This window comes from Borostomias antarcticus (assembly GCF_949987555.1).
Source record: "Borostomias antarcticus genome assembly, chromosome: 18".
NCBI classification, from domain to species: Eukaryota; Metazoa; Chordata; class Actinopteri; order Stomiiformes; family Stomiidae; genus Borostomias; species Borostomias antarcticus.
In genome coordinates, this window is record NC_140251.1 from 12,065,370 (window position 1) to 12,091,024 (window position 25,655).

A 25,655-nucleotide genomic window follows, 5' to 3' on the forward strand; every position below is an offset into this window, starting at 1 on the left:
CGGACAGAAATCTGGATATAAGTATGTAATAAAAGATATCTGAATGCTGATATAAGCAGCGTCTCCATAGTAAATGTTCAGTGACGTGCATCTAACATCATAGGCGCTCATTATCCAGTGAGTCATAGTGAACCACCGATTGGTTGCCGGTAGTAACAGAGGCAGCTCTACATATCAGTTCTCTGTTGAGCCTAGTGGAGCGACGCTGCCAGGGTATTTTAATATCATTGTTGCTGCCAGGGTATTTTAATATCATTGTTGCTGCCAGGGTATTTTAATATCATTGTTGCCATCCAGTGGCAGAAATCCTGTTTGTTACAGATGGAGAACTGAAGGCAGAGCGCTAGCTTCTAGCAGAGACAAAACGGTGAAAATCTGAAAGCTGGAAACCTATAACTGCCCTGCAGTCCCCAGCTCTCCCTTGTGGCTATAAATCGAGGTATTGTCAGTGTGCGGGCAGGGCTGGGTGTTTCTCTGCTGTCTGACCTCTGAACTGTGTGGGACCAGGATGGATCGGAACCCTTCACTGGTGTAGGATTGGCAGAGTTAAGCTTTCAGCACAGGGAACACACATACATTTAAATCCAAGAGAATCACAAGAGGCATTTTAATCTTAATTACACAAAATTGTTTTTTTATTTTTTATATTTATTGATAGTGAGGCCTGTCCTGTCAGGTGCTCAGGTGAACAGACTGCCCCTCCACACCCACACCAACAGAGGGCGCTGGCCAGAGTGGCGTCATGCCACACCTCTCAGGATGAGGAAGTACAGTACGTCAACACAGCAGCGCCACACTCGGGTACAGTACGTCAACACAGCAGCACCACACACTCGGGTGTATTTTCCATGTTCGTCCAACAGGGACCAAGGTTGGAAATTGTGCACAGATAATGATAAATCTTCAGCCAGCTACTGTAGCACATGGCTAGCAGTGAGGTCACATAACAGAGTTTGTTCAGCAGAGAGTGTTGGTGCTCCCAGTCTGGGAGAAGAATACCAGTTCAGGGTGGGGGGCTTAGTGGTAAGCCCTACTTAATGGACCCTCTGTTATCATTTACAAACTCAATGACTATTCATTTCCATTATAATAAAATCTTGTTACTTTTTGTGAAGTAAAAAGAATACTGATAGAAAATCTCCTTTGGTCAGTATAAAACTAGTCTTGTATAGCCAGACTCTCCACACTTGGCTTTAGAAAGGTCTGACTGCAACCCATTATCATTCTGAGATAGGGGGGGGGGGTGTTGTATTGCTTTAAACCAATCACAATCATCTTGTCTTTTTTTTTTTTTTCCAACGGTGCCCTTGCAAAATGGCGTCTGAATGGTGACTGAATCTGATTGGCGCTGGGAGATGTAGCCGGCGTCAATGGCAGGCTTATCTCAAAAACCCACATCCTGTGAGTCACACCAGTATGAAACAGACAGAGAATGTGGATGGAGAGAGAGAGAGAGAGAGAGAGAGAAGAGGGAGAGAGAGAGAGAGAGAGAGAGAGAGAGAGATGTATCAAGGAGGCATAGTTTTACTGTGGGCTTCTCCTTCCTTGGCAGTTGATATTAATCTATTCTAATTTGAGGCTCTAGCAGAGGGTCAAAGGCAAAGTGGTTCCTGCTGCCCAGCTCTGAGCCTCTCAACTGGACACTGGAGAGGAAGGGAGGAGAGGAGCAGAGAGGGTTCATAGTGGCAGCTGGCCAGTCACTAGGAGCTGCTGTGGGAGGTGGAGGTGAGAGGAGGCGGCAGGGGAGGACCGGTGAGCAGAGGAGGTGGTAGGGTAGGTGGGAGCCCGGTCATACGGCTGGCGAGGGAGAGTCCGGGTCAGGGGGGTCGTAATGGTAGCTGGGCTGCTGGGGCAGGATGTCCAGCTCGTCCACCTGGGGGGCGTGGGGATGCATGACCACCAGCTGGTCCTGGGGGATGTCCGCCGCCGCCGCCGCCAGGTTGGTGATGGACTTGCTCTTCACGCACTGGAAGTCAACATGGCGGCTCTTCCCCTCCTCCTTCTCCCAGGACATCCTGATGAACGGCCGCTGGACGTAGTTGTAGATGACCTCCGGGCGACCTCCAGGACGCTTCTTCACCTTCTCCTTATAGGTGGGGTAGCCTGGGAGGGAGAGGGCAGTGTGCTAGTCAACAGGAGGGGGGGCTCTACAGGGACTGGGCCATGCTGTTGAGTCTGTATTGGTCTGTGTGTGTTTACGGTAAGCACTTTGTGACATATCAAGTATGACCAGAATGTACCTTCTATCCCCAGCCTGATCTTCTTCAGGCCTCTGTCCTTCAACACCGATTTGGCCACGTCTCTGTTCTCAATGTACTTGAAGAATCTGTACAGTTTTGTGCTGTAAATAACTGTAGAAAAAGGCTAATTAATATACGTATATTGACTCGCGCCAAAATATATGTAAGGTGTAAAGGGTGATCTTAACAGTTCAAACAGCTGTGATGGAGATGCTGACTGCTGTCTGTGACCTACTCTGGGAGTATTCCTCGCCCATCTGGGGCGGGTACTCCTCGTCCCAGTCCACCACGTCGTCGTCGGTCAGGACCACCACGTGACACTCCCTCTCGCCGTTCTGGGCGCTGGCCACCATAAGGGGCAGCACCATCTCCTCCAGGTAGAACTCAAACTGACGCCGCGCTCCGTCGTTAGACAGCTCGTGCATCAGGGCACCTGTAGGATGGGTGTGTGTGTGGGGGGGGGGGGGGGGGGGTGAAGCAGACACTCACACTCAGAGACAGTTTGATAATCTGAATAGGGGATACTAATACACACTCTAGTTCTCATATTATGGACATCAACACTTTCTCTCCAAGCCTCACACTCAATCATCCTCTCCGTCTCTTATGGGAGACTTATAGTTGGTTTTGGCAGGAGAAATGTGTTTACATTGCCAAAGCCTCAATATCTCACTCTCTCATTTTCTCTCTCACTCACTCACAAATTAGGCAAATAGTCATGCAACCACATGAATTAATGTCCACTGACTATCATGGCCCACATTATGGGAGTGGGGTGAGTATCACAACAGAGAGCTAATACTGACCTACTTACACACAATACCCTGCTAGCTATTCCAACTACGCACACACACAAACACACTGCAACACCTCCACAACACAACATGGACACTATAGTACACGCACACAGGCTCACACACACATATAACCGTATAGCTTAAACCAACTGCCGTCTTCGGAATGATATGCCGGTCGATCAAATGGTTGCGTTTAGAGCAAACATGGGCTATATTCTATAGGTTCTATAGGCTACATTATATATAATGAGTTACAGTATGTAACATTCAGAATCCTAATATGTGCTCTGAGCTAAGGGCTAGATGTCTTCTCCGAGGCTGGTGTACTCACTGAGATCTCTGCACTTGATGGTGCTGTAGTTGAAGGAGATGCAGAGGTAGTCACATGCCTCCCTCAGCTCAGGGATGGAGATGCCATCGGGACAGCGGATTATCCCCGACTTGTAGTAATCCTAGCGTTCAAACAACAGCAAAACACACACACAGCCCAGCCCAGGCCGCCATTACTGGGGCTGTCGCTGCTACCGCTGCTGCAGCGCTAGCGCTCCACGCGCGCACACACACACGCTCACTCACACAGGCTCGCAGCGCAGCGACGAAAGCAAATGGCAGCTACGTCACAACCCCTCCTCTCTTCCTCTGTCCTCTCTCCCTACTCCCCCTCTCCTCCTCCACACGTCCATTTGAAGCCAGTGAGACACGAAGACTGTTCAAGCCGAACACCAGAGAGACCAGAGAGAGATAGAGTGAGCGGCTCACAATTCAACATACATCCAGGGCAGGCTGCATTCAAAATGTCTTTTAGCCTGATCTCTATTCTCCCAGTGCTACTGTCTGCCGAGCTGCCCTGTCTTCTTCCACTGCTGTGCTCTGCTCTGGCACTCGTTTTTTTTCTGCTTTTATCGCCCTTTCAACCAATTTGCTAGCCAATAGGCTATATGCACAACTCCAGTACTTCCTCAAATTAGACATGCTTCTCTATTTCCTGTCCTACACTATTGGATGAAGTAATTAATCAGGTGTGCCTGACTACAGCACAATGATCGGGCACACCTGAATAAGCATTTCATCCAATAGTGTAAGACAGGAAATAGAGAAGCATGTCTAATTTCAGGAAGTACTGGAGTTGTGCATATAGCCCATTCCACCCAACCTATTGTCGAATTGTCCCTGTGTGAATTGTCGCTGCTGGAGGGTCTGACGCACAACCCCGCGGTCAGCTATCCGGGAGAGAGAGCCAGCTACCCGACTCTCAAGCCCGTGACCGTGCGCACACTGGGCTTTGATGGTAAAAAGCCCCCCCACTTCCTCTCAGAGCTGCTCGCAGGCAGATGGTTTGATGCTGACAAGTCCAGAAAAGCTCTTGAATCAAACACCGGCACAATATTAACACCAGCTTCTCTGCCTACAGCTTATTATCATATCAACACCAGCTTCTCTACTGCTTATATCAACACTAGCTCCTCTGGCTACATATCAATGCTAGCTTCTCCGTATACTGCGTATATCAACAGTAGCTCCTCTGGCTACTGTCGCCAGGCAGATAGTTCCAACTGGCAGCACTGACAAAAATAAAACACTGACCAGCACCAGTCAGTACGCAGAAAACTGACCAGCACCAGTGCTAAACCCCTAGGCCTACACAGAGATCCACATAGAGAGCCAGATGTGAGAGCTGAACCTGGGTCAGATGTTTACCTTGCTGCCTCCCCGGCCTGTGTCCCTGCATAGTTAAATGTTGGTGCGGCGTAATGGAGCGAGCGGACGGAGGGAGGGACCGGTGAAAGCACTAGCACGCTGCACAGTATTAGCTAGAAGCTGATCCCTTGTAATCTTTCTGCCAATCCCACAACCACACTCAGATTAACGGGACCTACCTAGCCTCCTAGTAAGCAACCACATTTACCCGCAAAGAGAATTGACATCAATACACAAAGATAGACTGAATCAATGAACCAAACACTGAGCACCTCTGGTGGAGGTGTTTGTACTTACTCATATAAGTCATGTTATTCGTCTGCTTAACGCTTATTGTGTTCAGGTGTAGCACAAGGCCAGCCAGTGGCATCAGCACCCTGGACAAACACTTGAGAACCTCAGAGATCAGGGCCCAAGACTTACATCCACCACTCTGTCAATCTCAAGATCTGTCTATCAATCCATCCCAAGACCTGTCTATCTCTAGATCTCTGTGTATCCATCTCAAGACCTGTCTATCTCTAGATCTCTGTGTATCCATCCCAAGATCTGTCTATCTCTAGATCTCTGTGTATCCATCTCAAGACCTGTCTATCTCTAGATCTCTGTGTATCCATCCCAAGACCTGTCTATCTCTAGATCTCTGTGTATCCATCCCAAGACCTGTCTATCTCTAGATCTCTGTGTATCCATCCCAAGACCTGTCTATCTCTAGATCTCTGTGTATCCATCTCAAGACCTGTCTATCTCTAGATCTCTGTGTATCCATCTCAAGACCTGTCTATCTCTAGATCTCTGTGTATCCATCCCAAGACCTGTCTATCTCTAGATCTCTGTGTATCCATCCCAAGACCTGTCTATCTCTAGATCTCTGTGTATCCATCTCAAGACCTGTCTATCTCTAGATCTCTGTGTATCCATCCCAAGACCTGTCTAGCTCTAGATCTCTGTCCATCCATCTCAAGATCTGTCTATCAATCCAACTCAAGATCTCTCCTGCTCCCTCAATGCATCTCGCTGGCCCCCTAAACCATGGTAAAGGAAGAAACTAGCCTGAGGAAGATAAGAGCCAGGTAGAAGATTGTCTTACCAGGATGGCCCTGAACACAGTTGAGCTGATGCCCTCAGCCACCTCAAATTCTCCCTTCTCATTGGGCCGCGTGAAGTTGTACTCCCTCCCTGACCCAAACATCCTGAAGAGAGAGAGGGAAAAAAGCCTTGTACTGAATAAAAACACCATCAGCTCACATTCTGGTAATATGCCCCCGCAACAGAGATTCTAGTTTGTGTCTATGTTATGAATGGAAGACTACTAGTTAGGCTAGTTGGCCCAGCTAGAGCTACCTACCTCCCCAGCATGGTGTTGGGCTGTGCGGTGAAGATGGCGGGGTCCACTATGAACCGTGTGTTGTCTACGATGAGCGTGACCCTCTCTGCCGCGCGGACGCCACGCAGCCCTGGCCCCTCCTTGATGACGTCGTAGATGTAGATCATGTCAGAGCAGGGTGGATGACCCATGGCAGGGGACCGGCCGCTGCAGCCCAGCGCCATGCTTCCTCCTGGGGCACAGGGTGGAGCCCTGGGGGGGCGAGGGCTGGAGGACCTGGAGGAGGAGGCCGTCTCTCTCTCCCGGTCTGGGAGACAAACGCACAGATTATCTTAAATGCAGACCATGAGTCAAATAAGGTATTCTAAGTATTCTTAAATATGAGGGATGTTTTTCTGAGGCTGGGTGTTGGAGGCTTCTCACCGGAGTTGTGCTGGCGGGTTGGCGAAGTGACGTTTCTGATGCACGGGGTCAGCTGACCCTCACCCCTCTCGTGAGAGGAGTCTCTAGAGCGGTCGCCAGAGCGCCACCGGTCTCGGGAGCACTCCTGTCCTCCGCTGGCGCCGGCGCCATGCAGGTTCATGGTGACGAGGTCACGCTCCAGCTGGGACACACAGGGCTGGGCACTGAGGGGGGGGGGGGGGGGGAGACACACTTTATCAGTGCCAAAGATATAGATCTGAAAATAAGTTCTTGGGTTCACATGAGTCACCATGAGGTACATGATGAAACACCTTCTTATGAATACACAGATATAGGCCACTCACACACAAACGCATGCATACATACACACACACACACACGTCAGCATTTCGCGGTGAAAGCAAGACTTTGCATTGCGCACTGCATGCAACAGCAGAGTACTCAGTACAAGACTGCAGTAAACTCGACTGAACTCAGAGTGGAGAAGTGAAGAGTAGTGAGGACTAGTGCTGAGCACTGCTAAACAAGAGCCGGTTGGAGACTCCCCTCTCTGCCTGCGGCTCGACCTCTACTTCGCAGGCCGTTGGGGACGACTGAACTCGTGAGAAATCAAAATGAACTGAACTCACTCGCTTAATTATGGGACAAAAAATAAATAGTATAGGGCCTGATCTATCACTTCTCCTAGCCTACTCCTTTTGGATTTCTTGTCTTGGGACAAATATCAAGTAGCCTACTAATGGAGGAGACCATCCCAAAATGTCCAAAGTAAGACACCAAACCTAGTCTTTCAAAAATGTCCATAAGAAGCATTCTGGGGACGAAACCCAAACCCCTTTTTTTCGACCAACTCTGGTTGAGACTAGTACTGCAGTAAGAATCCCTACGAGAGCTGGAGTGACTGTTAAACTGTCTAGACGAAGGTCTGCCCCTCTTAAGGCTCTCTCTCTCTCAGGCTGTCTGGTCACTCACTCAGCATGCAGGCCTGTAATGAAGAGTGCCTCTCCATGGGGGACCATTGTGACTGATGAAGATGATGATGACGATCACTAGACAATTAGTCCAGGTATGGCACTAAGGGCATTACAAAGAGAAGATCTCAAAGAGTAAAGGAAGGAGAGATGGAGGGAAGAAGTAAGGTAGGAAGGAAGTGAGAGGAGACAAAGAGAGAGAATTAGAGGGAGAGAGAGCTACTATAATCAAGCTCCTGTATATTCCTGCCAGAGAGCGGTGTCCATCTTCAATAGAATGGGTCCTGGTGCAGTGTAAGAGTCAGAGCTCCCACAGCCACCTGCTCTGACAGTCACAGAGAACACCCACTGCAGCTCACTGACAAAGGGGGAAATACATAGGGGTTTGATGAAATTACCATCAAAAGTGGTGTTTATATGGTGAGGATTGGAAGGACTAGATAGCTATACGTTACCTAATCTGGCCTTTTTGGTACAATCTGTGCTCCCTCTCAGCCTTTCTGCAATGTCATCTCTCTGACTCGCCACACTCTCAAATTCCTGTTGTATCGATAATTTCAGTATGAACCTTCTATGGAAGAGGGTGGAACTGCAGTCTCCTTTTCACGATCAATAGATGAAAACGCTCCAAAATCTAGCTCAATTCCTGTTATGCTCCAGTACAGATCCCCATCTTTGTTTGTGTTCACCCAGCCATATGATTGTAGTGCGTTTTCTGGCAGGGCTGAATGATTGCTAATGAGAGGTTCAGCTGTCCCGCTCTGGGCTGCTCTATCCTGTTCTGGTTTGCTCTGTCCTGTTCTGGTCGGCTCTGATCTGGCTGGTTGTATGCATGTCAATGACCTGGCTTCAGACTCTATTCCTTTATTCAGGTGCCAGACAGCTGGGGAAATGTCCTTGGGTGTTGTTGGGTCATCATCAGCCCCCCCCCTCCACTGCACCCAAAGGCATTCCAGGTGAGCTGGCATAACAGGAACATTCCCTTCCAAATCTATTATCTAATATTTTTGGTTCTAAATGTCAGTAATCCCAATTGCTGATAGTGGAAGACCTTCCAGCAATGAGGAGGTTGGGAGCCTATGTTGTACATTTATAGAAACAAATCTAATCCCCCAGCCTGAGATTTGAACAGACAGGATGTGAGACAAAGGATCAGTGGAACGGACCCGTCTCATCTTGCATGCTACACATTCAGACCGCAAAAATAGCCTAATAGTCAAGAATTCAGATTGATATAAATATGGTTTGTAAATTATATAAACTTACTGTAAAAATATAAACGCAAAAATATAAACGCATTTTTCATACGCCCGTATATTACTGTATAGGGTCATGGAGATAAAACGCAGAGCTCGCCGCTGGTGTTAAAGAAATGTGCGTCTAGTAAAAGCAACGGAATGAGAAGGTTACTTAAAGAAAACCGTCCCATTAATAATGTAAAGCGCTGCCCTCCGCTCCGCCACACCGCTCCGCCACACCGCTCCCCTCTGCCGCTCCGCCACACCGCTCCCCTCTGCCGCTCCCGGGAGAGAGCGGATAACCCTTCACTAAGGTAGAAAAACACTGCCCGGTATCAAACACTCCCTGAAGTCAGACCCTTCCCTTTGTTGACAGAAAGCATGCAGTCTCACCGTAGCAATTATTCTCGTGTAATCCCGGAAATAAACGTGAACGAAATATCGTGAAACAAATACACGATCTAACTCAAATGAAAGCGCTCGGACGGCATGCGGCCAGTCACCTACCTGCCCCTCTCACAGCACGGCGGACCAAACACGAAGCAGCACGGGAGGAACTGGGGGATGACAGCACAAAACACTTGCGCTCCTCCGAACAAAGCAGGCTTGCCAGCCGGTTTACCATCCTTGGGCATTACTTTCCAACTTCAGCATTATTTCGTAGACTCCTATCCAACCTGCTAGCTGTGAAACACAGCCTGAAATTAATATTCAGATAAACACTCTCAATCCGTTCGCATCGACAAGAAAGGAGGCGAGACCCACGCAGTAAAGCAGGCAGGACCAGTCATTCATTCAGACAAGGGACTCGTAAATATGAATGGCTGTTCGCTTCACAGAGCAGCCTATCTGACGCAGGCGACCTCCCTGTCTGCTGCCCTGTGATATTACAGGCTACTGTAGAATCTGGAGACTGCTACTCACGACTCCCCCCCCCCCCCACACACACAGCTGCGCCTGGGCTGCTGAGGCAGGTAGACAAAGCAGGAGGCAGACCATCTGACCTCTAGGCTGACCTTGACAAAGCCTCTACCGAACCCAATTCTTTGAATTCAAACAAAGTAATGCCCACCACAGTCAAATGTGAGCATCACTAGACCTTTCATCCTTCATGGTAAATTAATTACATTGGAATGCAAAGTGTGGGATTTCTAGGGTGTCTCTTACATTTTTTATATGGACTGTATTCAAATAGTCGTGTAGGAAACCTATTAGAAGTATGGAGTACCAAATACCAAAATCCACCTGAACTGATTTCAGCAATTATCGCCTAACTAGCGATTGGGCTACTAGTTGAAGTTATTATCACCAAGTACTATTCTCCACTAATCAATCATTAGTTTGCCTACAGACGCGGAACACCAGGACTGTAGCAACTCTACAACAGAACAAGGCCCTGTGCCTCGTGTACTCTAACTCACTTTGCCGTGTTAACCACTGATGGGTACATTTCAGTACAAAAGAAGCCTTCAAAATACCTTGTTCTTTTGCCATAAGACAAGTTGTGACCACGGATCTATAACTAGCTACCATCTTTAAATTTGTTGACTATACTCATTGTCAGTAATCCGTCCATTTCCATTCATTATAAAACCATACATTGACGGACAACGTACTGTAGATGATGCGAGAGTACAGATTCGATTTCCATCTGATTGATTTTCCAGATAAAAAAGTTTTGGGTTTTGAGTTGGAACCTTTGCCGGACTGACCGTGATGTAATAATCGTTTCTGACTGACTAGTGGCCAGTGACTTAAGGTTAGGATATGTGTGAGGGGTCAGTGGACTACAGTAGATCAAAGTCAAGGTCTGCTTTATTTGTCACATACTTCATTCATACTGTACAAGTATGATGTGCAGTGAAATGTTATTGTTATTGTAGCTCCTATGTGTGCTAAGTAAAAAAAATAAAAGAGTGAAGATACAAAATATACACACAAAAAAACGAATACAAAATATATACAAGAATTGAATGAGCTGAAAGATATACAGATTAATTTTACAGTTGAGTTAAATAGATATGTATATGTAGGCCTAATTATGTTTTTTTTTTCCGGTTAATATAAGAGCAGTTTAAAAGTAACAGACCGGCCAAATTTGGCCCCAAATACTATAATAAAGGGTATAGCAACAAACACAGGAGAAATGTTTTAAGGACTTTAATTCTGTGTTCCTTCAACAACTGATCTAACATTACTGATCTATAATAGCAAATCTATACCATCTACATAGCAGGTCTCTCTAAACTAAGTGTGTAAACTGCGTACAACAAGCCTGGGCTAAAGTCTATATGAATTAAATGGCCGTACTGCATGTTGCTCCACTGAGGGCAGCATACCCTCTGCTATAGAACACCTGCTATTCTCTCAGCCTTATAAGGCTATAGTTGACAGGTCAAACCATATACTAAATTACTGTATACTGGGACAATAACAAGAGCAAGTTACACTGGAACAATACCAATCAGCGGAAAAAATTGTCATATAATTGCAATAAAAATGACTACTGCTAGCGGTGTATGAAGCTTAGTGACAAAGATTTTTGGGACACTCAAAAGAGCTGTTGCCTAAAAATTCTGTACACTAGTGGTGGGCAACATCTAGGCACTAATTCCATGTTCTACTGTTTTCAGTAGCATACAATTCTTCAATTCTATAAGCATTTCTCATTAAAATGAATAAGAAACATCCCATGTTTGTTGATATCAGTGGCAAGTGTAGCTAGCAACAAAAATGGTCAAGAAATGTTATTTTAAACCAGACTTTTCATGAAGCGAGAAAGCTAAAAACACAATCCCCTAAAACTGGACAGCCTACACCACTGCTTGTTCACCTTTATCATTTTTTTCCAAAATATCAGTATTTAAAAATGTACGTGGCTAATACATTAAGTGTTGGCTAGCTGCTTGGCTACTCGGTACGTGACGGAGGTTTTGGTTTCACCTACTCTACCACGTTGTCTTGAGTGGCCCGTTAAAGAATGAGCTAACATGGTGGCTCGTCACACTTTCTAGGTTTTTATGCTATTTGCACAAGAGGGCATTAAAGAAACACAAGTATACAATATAATATATAATTAAAATATATAAAATATGTCCTTTCTTTCGGCTTTAGGTGTGTTCAATTCATTGTCCTATATTTTCAACCGGTTGACAATGTTTTTCTCATGGTGTGCGTCACACAAGGATAACAACTCCCCTATCCAGCTAATGTTAACTAGCTAATTTGCTTTCATAAGGTGATGTTATCGATAACATTAGCTAGCTAGTTTGGACGTTATAGTTGTAGTTTTTTCTTACCTTGGCTAGCTAGCTAGCAAAAATGTCCTTACCTAAGCTACTGAAAATTGATATACACTAAGTTAGCTAGCTTGTGAAAATTCAGTCTCACAAGATGAGCATGGATGTAGCTTAGGGCTGCACAATTAATCGTGAATTAATCGAAATCGCGATTATGACCTCCGCGATTAACTAATCGCAAAAGGCCGCAATTAATGTGATTAATAATTTTGCTTTGAATTGAGTGTGCTAGGACTACACGGACGAATCACAGGCGCTTATGCTGTCTGACCAATCAAATGCGTTCCCGCTGAGTGCGCTGTGCGTAGAAATTTCACTGAGAGAAGACATATACCCGCAGCTGAGTAGTGAAAAAATGAGCGAAAACGAGTTAGTAGCAAGAAAGGGATCAACGTCCGTGATTTGGGAGCATTTTGGTTATTATATATTAATATTATATATTAAATATTAATCGCAATTATTAATCGCAATTACCATTTTTGAAGCAAATAATCGCAATTATTATCTTTTGTCATAATCGTGCAGCCCTAATGTAGCTATGGTGACAAATAATTTGTGGAAAGTGGGGGCACGGTCTGTCAATCATAGCTAATTGACACTTCTCATTACCATGCCCAGGCAGTTTGGGTGAACTTTCAGTGGGAAAAAAAATATGTTTTCCCTTCCCCTTCCTGGGCACCACCATCTCCCAGGACCCATTCATGGGAATGTTGTTTTTAAAAAATGTAATTGAGCCCAACAACATCCACTATCCATAGCCTAATATAGTCCACTCTGTGAATAACATCTTCTTATGTAAAGGGATAATTTGATGACATGGCTTGTCTGGCTGTCTTTATACAATGTCAGATAGCCTACTGACAGATATCCTGGCGAATGTATTAATCCAATGAGGCCATCTAGATGAATAGGCAAATATCCTCACACACTCCAGAATATTGTAGAAAGCCTTCCCAGAACAGTGGAGGCTGTTATAGCTGCACAGGGGGGACCAACTCCATATGATGCCTATTAATTTAGAATGGGATGTCATGAAAGTTCCTGTAGGTGTAATGCGTAGGTGGCCCAATACTGTTGTCCTTATAGTGTACTTAGAGATTACAGATTCACAGCATTTAGTGATCTTACAAATGTTTGTTATATTGTGTGCCTTCTTGAAAACCTCTACTGTTGTAATGTGGCAAGAAACGACAAATATACAGGATAAAGGGAACTTGTTTAATATTGGCTGGGAAAAAACATGGGCCGGTTTGTTCTTCAGACAAACAGCCTGTAACAGGCTGTCTTTTTTTCCGGGGTGGGGTTGTGGGGTTGACCCATGCCCAACCCCCAACCTGGATGGCCAGTTGTTGCTTTTCGTCTGGCCTCTACCCTGAACCTGACCGGCATGGTTGAACCTGCTGGGGGGTGTGTCCCCCGCCGGTATAGCCTTCATGGTCATGGAGGCACACAAGCCTTCCCACCACGACATGGTAGCAACACGTAGGAAGGATGAGTGGTGTGGTGAGTATATGTAGTGTGTGTGCGCAGTGTAGTGTGGTGGGTGGCCAGTGTGTGGTAATTGTATGTAGTGTGTGTGGTGAGTGTGTGCAGTGTGTCTCAGGCATCTGCATCATCTGCAAGGGAGGAAAATTAAATTAGCGACATTGAATGGAATGCACGCAGAATGGAAATAGATAGAGTATACAAAATACACACTTAGCCTACCTGGAGTTGGCAGAATGACGGGCACCGATATGGAGGGCCGCACAAACTGTACCTCTGCTAGGGCCTGCTGCCTGTTCTGCAGGTCCAGCCTCTCACACTGCACATCCAGCCTCTGCCTCCCCACCTCCAGGAGGTCCTCGCTGCAGTCGCACCTCGCATCCGTGGTGTTCAGCTGCCTCTCACGGGGGGGGCGTCGTGGGGTGTGTGGGGGGAGAGTGCGTCGATGGGGTGGAGCAGTCTGACCGCGCTGGGGTCTCCTCTCCAGAGGGCTGGGAGGCTTGGGCTGAGGGCTGGGAGGCTTGGGGTGATATTGAGGGCTGGATATTGGAGGGGCCCTCTCCAGACTCCAAATCAAGGCCAACAGTGATGCCTTGGGAGGCTGTGAGGCCGATGATCGATAGGGCCTTCTCCTCCTCAGGGGTGAGGGAAGGCACAGTGCTCTGCCTCTCGGCGCACTGCCGCCCCCCGGCTTTTGGCCTGACTGGCGAATTCCTGCCATTTCTTACGGACGACTGTCCACTCCCTGGGTGGCCCGGGAGTGGAAGCAGCCATCCGCGATGCTCTCCCATGCAGCCTTCTTCAATGGGCTATATGCACAACTCTAGTTGGCTACTTCCTGAAATTAGACATCCTTCTTTATTTCCTGTCTTACACTATTGGATGAAATGATTATTCAGGTGTGCCCGATCATTGTGCTGCAGTCAGGCACACCTGATTAATCACGTCATCAATAGTGTAGGACAGGAAATAGAGAAGCATGTCTAATTTCAGGAAGTAGCCTACTGGAGTTGTGCATAGGCCCTACTGGTTGGCGTTCGCGTTACGGAAGCCGCCAAACAGGACGGCCTTCGGCCTCTCCACCTCGTCCAGCATGATCACTAGTTATTATTTGGTGAACGCCATCACACGCTTCCTCTTCATATCTGCCATGTCGCTCAATGTGTGCAGTTACCCTTGTTTTTTTTTATAGGCCACGTGCGCAAACACCGGTGCCTGATAGATTCAATTAGTCATCGTATCCACGTGAATTCTAACGTGGGAATGCTACTGCCACAGGGGCAATTTATATGGGCATTATACCTGTTTGTATGATAACGAAATCAGTTTTCATTTCATTTTGCTATCATCATTGCCTATCATCATTAACGTATTTTTTCCTGGCCTTTCAAGACATCCCAGACGAGGCTTATATGTCCCGATCCGATCCATGCTCTTTCTTGTATATTTTATTTGATGTAATGTATGAATTGGGACTATCATGAGGTCTCGCCTTGACTCTTAAATACATTAGCAGATGAGCTTTCGGAGGCATAGCTTCCTTTTTGTTAATATTAGACTGAAATAAAATAATTAAGACATCACGTATTATATTGCCACGTCATTTATTTGACTTTACAAATGGCCATCGATGTGTGCGGCATCGATTCATTCTTTTTTCAGCACCGTGCCCAGGGAGAGCTCCCGTAACGATGTATCTTGGGATGAAACTTACGATGTATCTTCAGGCGCCCACTAAGGGAACCTTACGATGTATCTTGTGTCTGGGAAACACTCGTAGGAAAAACTGTCCCTTCGCCAAGGTATACCTTGAGAAGCGTCGTAGAGCGCCAAGGTACAGCGAATCTGGGAAACGCACCCCAGGAAGATTGTGGTCAACCCTCCCACCCCGCTCACGGTCTCTTTGACCCACTCCCCTCTGGCAGGAGACTGCGGCCCATCAGGACCGGGTTTAGACACGCCACAAAAATAGCTTCTTTCCCACGGTCATGAGACTCATTAACAAGGCTTGTGTTCCCCCACAGTCCCCCCCACTGACTCTATGGCCCTTGCACCACTTGCACATGACCTCTGATTGTTCCACATACCTCAAAGGCACACACATTGCACACACTGTATAAAACATTGTTCATCTACCACACTACACTCTGCACACACACTTTACACACACTTTTTAACAGTACATTGTAATTTGTTCGCACTATTTTTTGTATTCTGAATTTTGTATTTGCACTGTTTTTTGTGCTGTCTTTGCACTGTCCTGTCCTGCCTGCACCCTGTCCTATGTCGTCTGCAACAGCGTATGCTTTAACCCTAGTCAAATTCCTAGTATGTGTGAACCATATACATGGCTAATAAGATCGAATCATGAATCGAATGTATTTTTCAGTGATGTGGGTTGCGTTATGATCACCTTGAGCTTGTAAATTTTAAGTTCCCAGTTGTCACAGTCGCTTTTGAGCCGTCATCTAAATGTGGACATTCAGCCATCTCAGGTGAATAGAGGTAGAAACGGGCAATCTGCTCTCAGCGGTCATCACCTGTAAATGCAGAACAGACGTTATCACCCACTCCACACAGCTGTGCAGCCTATACCATGGCTCAGCCTATACCATGGCTCAGCCTATACCATGGCTCAGCCTATACCATGGCTCAGCCTATACCATGGCTCAGCCTATACCATGGCTCAGCCTATACCATGGCTCAGCCTATACCATGGCTCAGCCTATACCATGGCTTAGGTAGCGTTAGCTAACGATAGCGTAGGTATGTTGATAGGTTGCCAACGTTAGCTACTGGTGTTTCACATTTGAAGAAATAAATACCCGTCCTTACATAACAGTTTGAGTGCTAAAGAGTAAATTATCTGCTGTTATGTTTAACTTGCTAAGTTGGCTAGGACTAAGTTAGTTCCCTGCTACTAGCTAGCTAACTTTGCTGCCTCTAACTGCATCGGTGCTAGCTAACGTCAGCTAAGCTAGCTAGCAAGCTAACGTGAACGTTATACATTTAGATGCCAGATAAAGCTGCACTGTCTGACAGACCACAACTGTGTTCGCGCCTGGCTCGCTAGTTAGCGTTTAGCTAGTTGCTTCAACGCTATAACGTAATCTAAAACCAACTTTTTGACATATCTGCTAGTCGATAGGGTTTACTCACTAGTCCGCTAGTTAGCTAGCTAATACGCTATATTCATCTTACCCCGTTGTCTGAGAGTTAACGTTACATTCCCGATTGGAGTGGTATATATCCGGTAGCTAGTGCAACTTGCTAGATCGCTGACTGGTCATTCAGGAGTACAATTCACTTTTTAAAGACAGAGAAAGTGCAGACTAGTTTGCTTGTCAATGTTCAAACTGATTTATCTCGTTTGTTTGATTTTTTTTGACTGCGGAGTCTGACTCCACACGGGACATCTCGCGAGAGAGTCTGACTCCACACGGGGCATCTCGCGAGAGAGTCTGACTCCACACGGGGCATCTCGCGAGAGAGTCCACGCTGCCATGGAAACCACTGGGCGGGTCATTTTAACCTCCAGAAAAGGTGCCCTGCCGTAACTTTATTCTGACTGATAGACAGGGCTATATTGTAGCTACTTGTTCTATTTATACATCCATGATTGTAACCAACGTTGTTTAGCAATAGATAACCAGACAAGTCCAAGAACGAACTGTTAACCGCTGTGCATATCTTGGTAGTTCTACAAACGTGCAGACACTGTAGACAGTCTCACATTTAATTTGTTTATTGCTCGAAAATTCGGTGATAACAATCAAATCAAATGTCAATCAATTCAATATTTGTCTTCAATAGTCTTCCACTTGATATCAAAAACATACGACTTTTCTACATAGTTAAAGTGCATAGCTTAGATATTTTCTCTATAATGAATTGAAATATAATATTCATGCGTAAATTAGGTATCAAATTTAGGCAAGATTATATTGATATAAAAATACAATATGAAGAAAAAAACGATAGGCTAAATAAGCATTCTTTATGATAGTCTACGATTTAAACAATCGTAGACTCATAAAAACAACATTGTTGGTCCCAAACAGAATTTTCATTCGATTTATCAAAATAAATAGCACTAACACTAACAATAAATAAAAGTGCTTTAAGCATATCATATTGGAAGCTTAGCCTCCTGACAGTATGATTATTCTTATAACATTTTCACAACCATATGCCCAAGAAATAAATAAGAGACATTTAGATAGATATGAAATAGAAGTAGGACTAATGCACGTCTCATATTAAATTCATTGACAGCGACGCACCGCAGCAAAACGCACTGGGAGGCACCGACTCCAAGACACCCACCAAATGGCTGCTCTCCAATGTCACTGAGAATTTAGGAGTTTTACCAAAACGTTTAATATGTATTCAACATCTTTTGGACTCAAATCCTTCAGCTCCGGGATGTCCGCGGGAAGAATCCTCCTTGTCCTAATTCTGTCCCTGTGCTCCGTGTTCCTGAGCGAAGCGGTGTGGATGTTCCGGACCTTCGTCTGCAGCCAGTCTTGCCTCTCTTGCACGTGCTTGTGTTCCCCAAGATTGTGCATAAGTTGTACCTCACTCAAGGATCTCTTTCTATAGAGGGGGAACAATAATTCAACTTTCAGTCTTGTTCACAATCAAAAACTTCCATAATCAAAAACACAGTTGCTAGTAGGCTAATGCTATCAAACGTTTACAATCTTTTAATTTCCAGCCATTAGCCTACAGTCTTAATGATAGCCTACATAAATTCAAATGATCGCAAAATAATTGACAGTTTAAAACCATTAGTCTTACCTCAGTGGACGTCCATCAGAAAGTAGTGAACAGTATAAAATGCAGAGTGACATGAAGATTACTGTGACATTCAAACTTCTGGTGGGAAACATTTTGATTACCTGTCAAAGAAAATGTAAAAAAGGGAAAACAATCTTTAATGAACAATAGCCTACTTTTATAGTTTTCTATCAATAAGAATTACTACAATCAAACGAATCTTTAAGACCAGCGATTAGGCTATAAAACTGTTAGCCTATAGTAGGCTATACTAAAATGCTTGAAATATGTCTTACCTCTGGTGAGACGCGCTGCAGAGTTGATGTAGAGCCGTCCGGTTTCAGTGGTGTGAAACCTGGTGTGTATAGATCGGCCTATCAGTTAAGTTTGGTCTAAGTCTTCCCAAAGTTCCTTTTATAGACCTCTCTGGCTGCCCATTGATCAGCCGCCTTCATTATTGCTGTTGATGTCATGATGTCACCCCTTCCCTGATAGGGAGAGACATGCGCACCTCCACAGCCCTAGGGGCTTTCAGCACCTCCACACTGGACTATTGCCTGCATTTGAACCTCTGCCCATAGGACAAAATGATACGATACAATTGATGTTGAATTGCATTTGGTAATTGTGGCAAAATGTGTATAGCCTAGGTAAATCCAGAATTTACGCTCAAGTACTGTAGGTAATGGGATCCAAATAAATTATTTATCTACATTTGCGAAAAAGCCTTTGACTTCTTACCTTTGACTTCTTACCTGACTATTGTGTTTTTGTCTGCTCTGCTGTGAACAGATTAAATGGGAACTGCACTAATGTATAGACTAACTATCATTAAGTTTCCATGGACACCAAAAACTAGGCTAATGGAACTAGATAGCCTACCTGTAGAAATTAAGCAATTTTAACGAATCCCAAAAATAACGCTGGACAATGACGTCAGGGCAACATCCCGGATTGAAAGGATGAAAGGTAATGAGGTCAGTGTATTGGCGATATTGTCGTCACACTGGGTTGGTCATCACCAGTTCAATAGTTTAGGAAGTTTTTGTTTCAGTTGGGGGCTCTGGGAGCAGCTTATTTTCATAGTGAAAAACCTGATGATTCAGACACATCCTCACAGTCCCAAATTTACAATTGGATTTCAATCTCTTGATACAGAGTGCAATAGAATTATTCCCCGTCTAATTTAAAAGAAAGAAAAAAAATACATACACACTCAGTTGACTGATTTTCACAGCATCGCCATAGGCCTACTGTATGTCCATATTTCTGCTCGGCATGAAAATAATATCAGCACATTCATAAAGCGTTTGAAAAAAAACCTTCAAGCGGTTTAGTGTATCATAAGCATTACAAGCCCGCAGAAACATTTTAAGAGGAGCTCCAGCTCCCTCCAGCTCCCCCCAACCCCCCTCCCTCTCTGTCCAGTAATTTATGTGCAGTGTCAACTCCTAGTGTAGAATCAACGGGGCCTCCTCCATTCCCTCCTTATCCAGATGTATGGGCAGAGAGGGAAAAGCATTTAGGTCCTCACCTCTCTATCACACATCAACACTATGGACACATTAAGTCCACTGATCGTCCATAGGTCGCATGGCATTGCTGGCTTCTGATGCCCCATCAGGCTGAGGTTGGGCTCCAGATCACCCTGGCTGATGGCCCCAGGGGGGTCCAGGTTGATCCGTGGGACCCCGGCAGTAACCCTCCTCCCTGTCCTACATTTATGGCCGTGCAATGACACATTAGGTAACCATGAGCGAAGTTTTCTAAATGCGGCAAAGGAATGGCTATGTCATGACACAGTGACCACGTCCCAGGGAGGGAGCCGATAGGTCGGACCTATAGATCTTCTCCCCTCGTGGGCAGGTTTCGGTTTCTGACGGAGAGGACAGGGCCGTGGAGAGAGCATGCCTCCTGCCACTCACATGACGAAAAAGAACATGACGACATGCAAAGAGAAGGCATGGTATGATGTTATGACAGGACATAAAAGCAACATTTAGGATCTTCTTGAGAGCAGATGATGAGATATATTGATGTTAGATGTCTACTAGAACAGACAGAGACAAAGACAGGAGTGCGGAGCTGATCAGATGCATCATATTTGGTGGTTCTAGATGTTACTGAAGCTTCAAATCACTCGCCAAATGAGGAATATCAAAACAATTTTATGTTATTGCCACACCTATAGAATATTAGGTTTACAAAGCATGGTGCACAAGTGTGTTTCAGCTACAGGTTACTGTGATAATCACATTTTATACTGATGAAGAAATACATCCAGCTCTTACCTATCGATTATGCCTCATGAATGTCTCTGAAACCAAATGTTGCACCTGTTAACGTATAAACAAACTTCACAGGTGCTGAGCAATTAAAGTTGTTTACATACCAGGTTTACCAGATTTATGGCTGCAGGGGGACCTGCTCGTTAAAGATCGTGACCCGCCCCCCATGGCTCCCCTTGATACTATTATGGACTGCAGTGGGCATGGCCTGTTTAGATGACACCCACCAAACAACATGACCTTTGACCTTAGCATGGGATCCTAAACCATGGGGTTCTCATTACCTCATGCTGTCTCTATGCCAACCATGCCAGCAGAGGTATGCGGGTGGCTGTAAGGTGCATGGGAAATTCTATTCAAGGGATTAAGAAGAAGAATTGGAAGAAGCAGAGCACTGGTTGTCTCTCCTTTAAGAAGTCAGGTGCACCAAAACCAAGCAGGTCTGCGTCTGGACTCTGAAAGTAATTGGCTCCACATCAGTCCGCACAGCATGCCAGTACTACCACTGCTGGGTTGCTTTTAGATTTTATAGACTCTGAATACATGACACGGTGGAGTCAGAGTTGATAAATGACACTGCAGAGATGCTCCTTATAAGTATGAAAATATACTATGGAGAAGTGGTTCTAAATACATTTAATTTGTGATGTTTTAAGATGAATCTGCTGCATAAAGATAAAATAATATAATTATGTGGGATACATTTAGAGCAGGCAACTAACTGAGCTGATTCTATAATATAAATGTATGCTTCTCCAAACTGAGCGACTCAACCAGATACATTTACATATGGCCACACACCATGAAAGGATCTGTGTGTGAGCGCACTTTAAAACACTGCTCGTCTCCAGCTAAATGGCTACAAGTGAGTTTCGGATTTACGACACCAGGCCAAAGAGCAGCCTGGAGAACCTTTCACAGTGAGCTCTGGGTCACTCGTCCCCGTCACTGTAGACAGCACATTACTCTTGCTCTAGTTAAGGCTGACCCTCTTTTCCCAGAAGCATCGCAGTGTGTCTTGTGTCCACCAGGGGTGGGCCACTCTGTTGGGCCTCTCTGTAATTCACAGCCATCCTGCCATGGGTGTGGATGATGGTCGGCATGCTGCCTCTCACCTTCTCTGGACCGCAGATGGCTCTCTAGCAATAACTCTGGGCCACGCCCCCTTTGAGACAGGCTAACCAGCTGGTGTGGTGGGTATTTTGTTATGAACAGTAGCCTACCAGACCTGGGTGGAAATGCTATTTGATATCAATTGTCACTTTAGCAGTTGCCCGAGTCTGCCACACGTGTCAGATGGGTGGGGTTTACATGTTTGGGAATTGATAACATTGTACCCAACAAGAGCAATTGTGTACAGAAAACAAAATAGTATTCTATCCAAGGCCTGCAGCCTACAGTACAGTACAACTGTAGTGGTACAGTAGTAACAGAAGCATATACTGTAACAGATATGTGTACAACATTTAATAGTAACACCATCTTACTGTACTGCCACTTCAAGTCTGTGGTATGTATCATGTCCACTACATAACAAATAAAAAGCGAATTGAGAAATGTGAAAGGGTATCAAAACTGAAGTTGGAATTAGGTGTAATTGGCCGGCATTGTAAAGACCTTCTCTCCTGGCATCTCCTGACATCTCCAAGCTTATCTGAAGTGGAACTGAAATGAAAACAGTCTCGTGCAGGGCCGACATCTGAATGACGGCACATCCTCGTACCGTCTCGGCAGGATTCACGCATGACAGAGAAGAGAAAACGTTATTCTTAGCAGAATATTAGACATGGTCCGGATCTCTCACTTCCTTTGACTGACTCAGACTGGAGTTTACAGCTCTACAACTATGTGTGCGTGCGTGTGTGCGTGTCTGGGTGGAGGGGAAGCCTGTGTTTGCTCATTTAGAACGTCAGTACATGACCCTGCAGAAACCCAGAAACACACCTTACTGGGTGGCTGTGCACATCTGGGGCAGTGGGAGCGATGTTGTATGAGACAGTCTATTGTACCGCGGACACTCTGGAGATGCTTCGAGGCCTCTGTGGTGCCATCTATCACGGGGCGCGTCCCAATTCATCACTTCCACACGGCTGCTCGCCACCCACTTGACTCTCACATGTCAGGGAGATTAACGCTGACAGCAGAAGCGTGGGGCGCTTCAAAGGCGTGTTCCGGGGAAGCACGTGTGGCTGCTCCTTGGCGGTTCCGTGTGCAGCCGGTTGGTCACGGGCGGAGGGCCGTCATGTGGAGTCTTAAGCGGAGAGCAGGTAGTGGCCGCTCCATTTACCCACGACTCATCACCTTCACACCTGACAGGAGACGCAAAAAGATCACGCTGGGCTTACTTTGCAGCCCATGGCAACAAAACAGTCTCCCCAGATGTGTCAGGAAGATACAGTCAGAGCAATCGAGGGACATGGGCATATTAAAGGGATAATTCACTCAAAATGTGCACACAGACACTCTCACCTTGATTGTACATTCCCCTAGGCTGTCTGGAGGAGTGAACTACAGTCAAAGGAAGGGGTGAATAATGTTGTCATGTGTTTTGAGTGAACTATTCCTTTAAGTTTCAGATATGAATGTAAAGTCTAAACCATAAGCATGATCTTGGTCTAATGGTGACTCAAGACTGGACGTGTAGAGCAGGGGGCGTAACCACCACATCTCCACAGTTGTCTGACAGACTATCTTTGAAGTGGACATGATTTTGGAGTGTGAGCTTGTTGTAGTGTAGGTACACTGCAGCATGGTTATAGCATGATTATGCCATGGATATGTAAAGTATAGTATACACTGTATACTATACTTTACATATCCATGGCATAATCATGCTATAACCATACAGTATACTAGGGATGCACTATGTACTGATATCTGGCAATGTAAATATGATCTGTATAAAAAGTTTCTATGATAATCAAAATTTGTACATACTGAAAAATACATTGAACACACTGACTTTGAAAAAGAAATGTCTTTATTTCCAAAACATTTGGAAAAGCCCATAAATCATAGATTTACTGCATTGTTTGCTCTCAACAACACACACAATGGCAGCTAGATGGAAATAATCATCGGTTGTTCACATCGGACCAGTTTTGCACATTGGACCGATACCAATATAAATGACTAACATTGGCTGATACTGATATGATTGCCGATATATTTTGCATTCCTACAGTAAACTATACCTTACAAAACCATGCCATTCATTCCTATACAGTAACGACCTCATCAACGGGAAGTTAACTGACTGAGTCAGTCTGTCCATCCACAGCCATACCTTTTTTTTTTTTTTTTTTCTTGTACTTAAACTTTTTTTTTGCTGCTGATCGAAATAAACCATTCATTCATTCATTCATTCATTCGTCCATCAGGGGACAGACAGTGCAGGTGGATGGGACAGCTCTACTGGGGCTGGAAGGCTTCTGGCAAAAAGGCCCCTCTGACATTTACTGAGAGCAAGGCTCAGGCCAACGCTGTGACATCCGACTAACAGTCAGACAAACAGCATGGCCACATTATCACACAGCAGGCCATTAACAAGATGGCAGATTAGAACTGCGGCAAATACAGTAGTAGGCAGTGTAGCTAGTGCTAGTTGTTTTGGAAGGTCCTGATGAAAATGAATTATGTCTTTCCATATCCGGAGCTTATGCTGAGGGGAGTGAGAAGGCTGGAGCTATGTACGAGTGTTTTAACACTTAAGGGCTGATGTTTGCTTCCAAAAATAAGCAAGCAAAGCCCATGGTTTGACCCATTCTTCCTAGTGTAGCCTCTGCAGATAAAGCCGGGTCCCGGGGGTGCGTTGAAGGTTTGCCGAGGCAGAGGAAATGTAGCGCTCAGTAGAATGGAGCATCAGCAGTGGAAAACAGATGAGAACCCCGATCTGGAAATCATCCACACACGTTAGTCATAGTCCAGTCATCTTATGTGACAGTGACTAAATATGTCCAACACATCCGATTTCTCTCCTCATCAGCCACAGTTGTGAATGGGGATGGTGGCTTAAGGATTCAACACAAAACACAAATGCCACTATAGTTAGGTCCATACATTTTCATCATTTTGGCTCTGTACACCACCTCAATGGATTTGAAATGAAACATGCAACATGTGCTTTAAGTGCACACTTTCAGTTTTAATTTGAGGGTATTTACATTCAAATCAAGTGAACGGTTTAGGAATTAAAACAAATTTTATATGTGGTACCCCCCTTTTTAAGGGACCAAAAGTAATGGGACAAACTAACATAATCATAAATCCTATTGTCATTTTTAATATTTGGTTGCAAATCCTTTGCAGTTAATGACAGCCAGAGGTCTGGAACCCATAAACATCACCAGACGCTGGGTTTTGTCCCTGGTGATGCTCTGGCAGGCGTCTACTCCAACTGTCTTCAGTTCCTGCTTGTTCTTTGGGCGGTTTCCCTTCAGTTTTGTCTTCAGCGAGTGAAATGCATGCTCAATTGGATTCAGGTCAGGTGATTGACTTGGCCATTGCAGAACATTCCACTTCTTTGCCTTGAAAAACTCTTTGGTTGCTTTCTCAGTATGCTTCGACTCATTGTCTATCTGCACTGCGCCATCATATGAGTTCAGAAGCATTTTGATGAATATGAGCAGATAATACTGCCTGAAACATTTCAGAATTCATCCTACTGCTTTTGTCAGCATTCACATCATCAATAAATACCAGGGAACCAGTTCCATTGGCAGCCATACATGCCCACGCCATAACACTACCACCATCATGCTTCACTGGTGAGGTGGTGCTTTGGATCATGAGCAGTTCCTTCCCTTCTCCATACTCTTCTCTTCACATCATTCTGGCACAATTTGATCTTTGTCTCATCTGTCCATAGGATGTTGTTCCAGAACTGTACAGGCTTTTTAGATGTTTTGGCAAACTCTAATCTGGTCTTCTTGTTTTTGAGGCTCATCAATGGTTTACATCTTGTGGTGAGGCTGTATTTACTTCGGTGAAGTCTTAATTGTTGACTTTGACACCGATATGCCTATGTCCTGGGGTGTTCTTGATCTGGCCAAATGTTGTGAAAGGGTCTTTCTTCACCAGAGAAAAAAATCTTGTCATCCACCAGTTGTTT

At 45.2% G+C, this 25,655-nt stretch overlaps 1 protein-coding gene across 1 annotated transcript; it reads right to left on the reverse strand.

The window, feature by feature from the left end:
* Nucleotides 1–669: 669 nt before the first annotated feature.
* LOC311321079 (BTB/POZ domain-containing protein 10-like) lies at nucleotides 670–16,819 on the reverse strand. The gene is made up of 9 exons (XM_084452968.1): nucleotides 16,680–16,819; nucleotides 15,892–16,018; nucleotides 6,486–6,688; nucleotides 6,084–6,369; nucleotides 5,826–5,928; nucleotides 3,369–3,489; nucleotides 2,476–2,673; nucleotides 2,241–2,351; nucleotides 670–2,103 (listed from the first exon to the last, which is right to left on the reverse strand). Exons 2-9 carry the CDS (start codon nucleotides 15,966–15,968, stop codon nucleotides 1,790–1,792), a joined length of 1,413 nt encoding a protein of 470 aa, XP_084309094.1. The 5' UTR covers nucleotides 15,969–16,018; nucleotides 16,680–16,819; the 3' UTR covers nucleotides 670–1,789.
* Nucleotides 16,820–25,655: the final 8,836 nt, after the last annotated feature.

Bases quoted from the DNA above. Each gene is read 5' to 3' on its own strand.
- LOC311321079 (XM_084452968.1), bottom strand. From the start codon at position 15,968: ATGGCTGAATGTCCACATTTAGATGACGGCTCAAAAGCGACTGTGACA. The intron at 6,689-15,891 runs GTGATCATAACG...CCCCCCCCTCAG, and splicing joins TTAAAATTTACAAGCTCAAG to TGCCCAGCCCTGTGTGTCCC. The intron at 3,490-5,825 runs GTAAGACAATCT...TTTGAACGCTAG, and splicing joins CTGTGTTCAGGGCCATCCTG to GATTACTACAAGTCGGGGAT.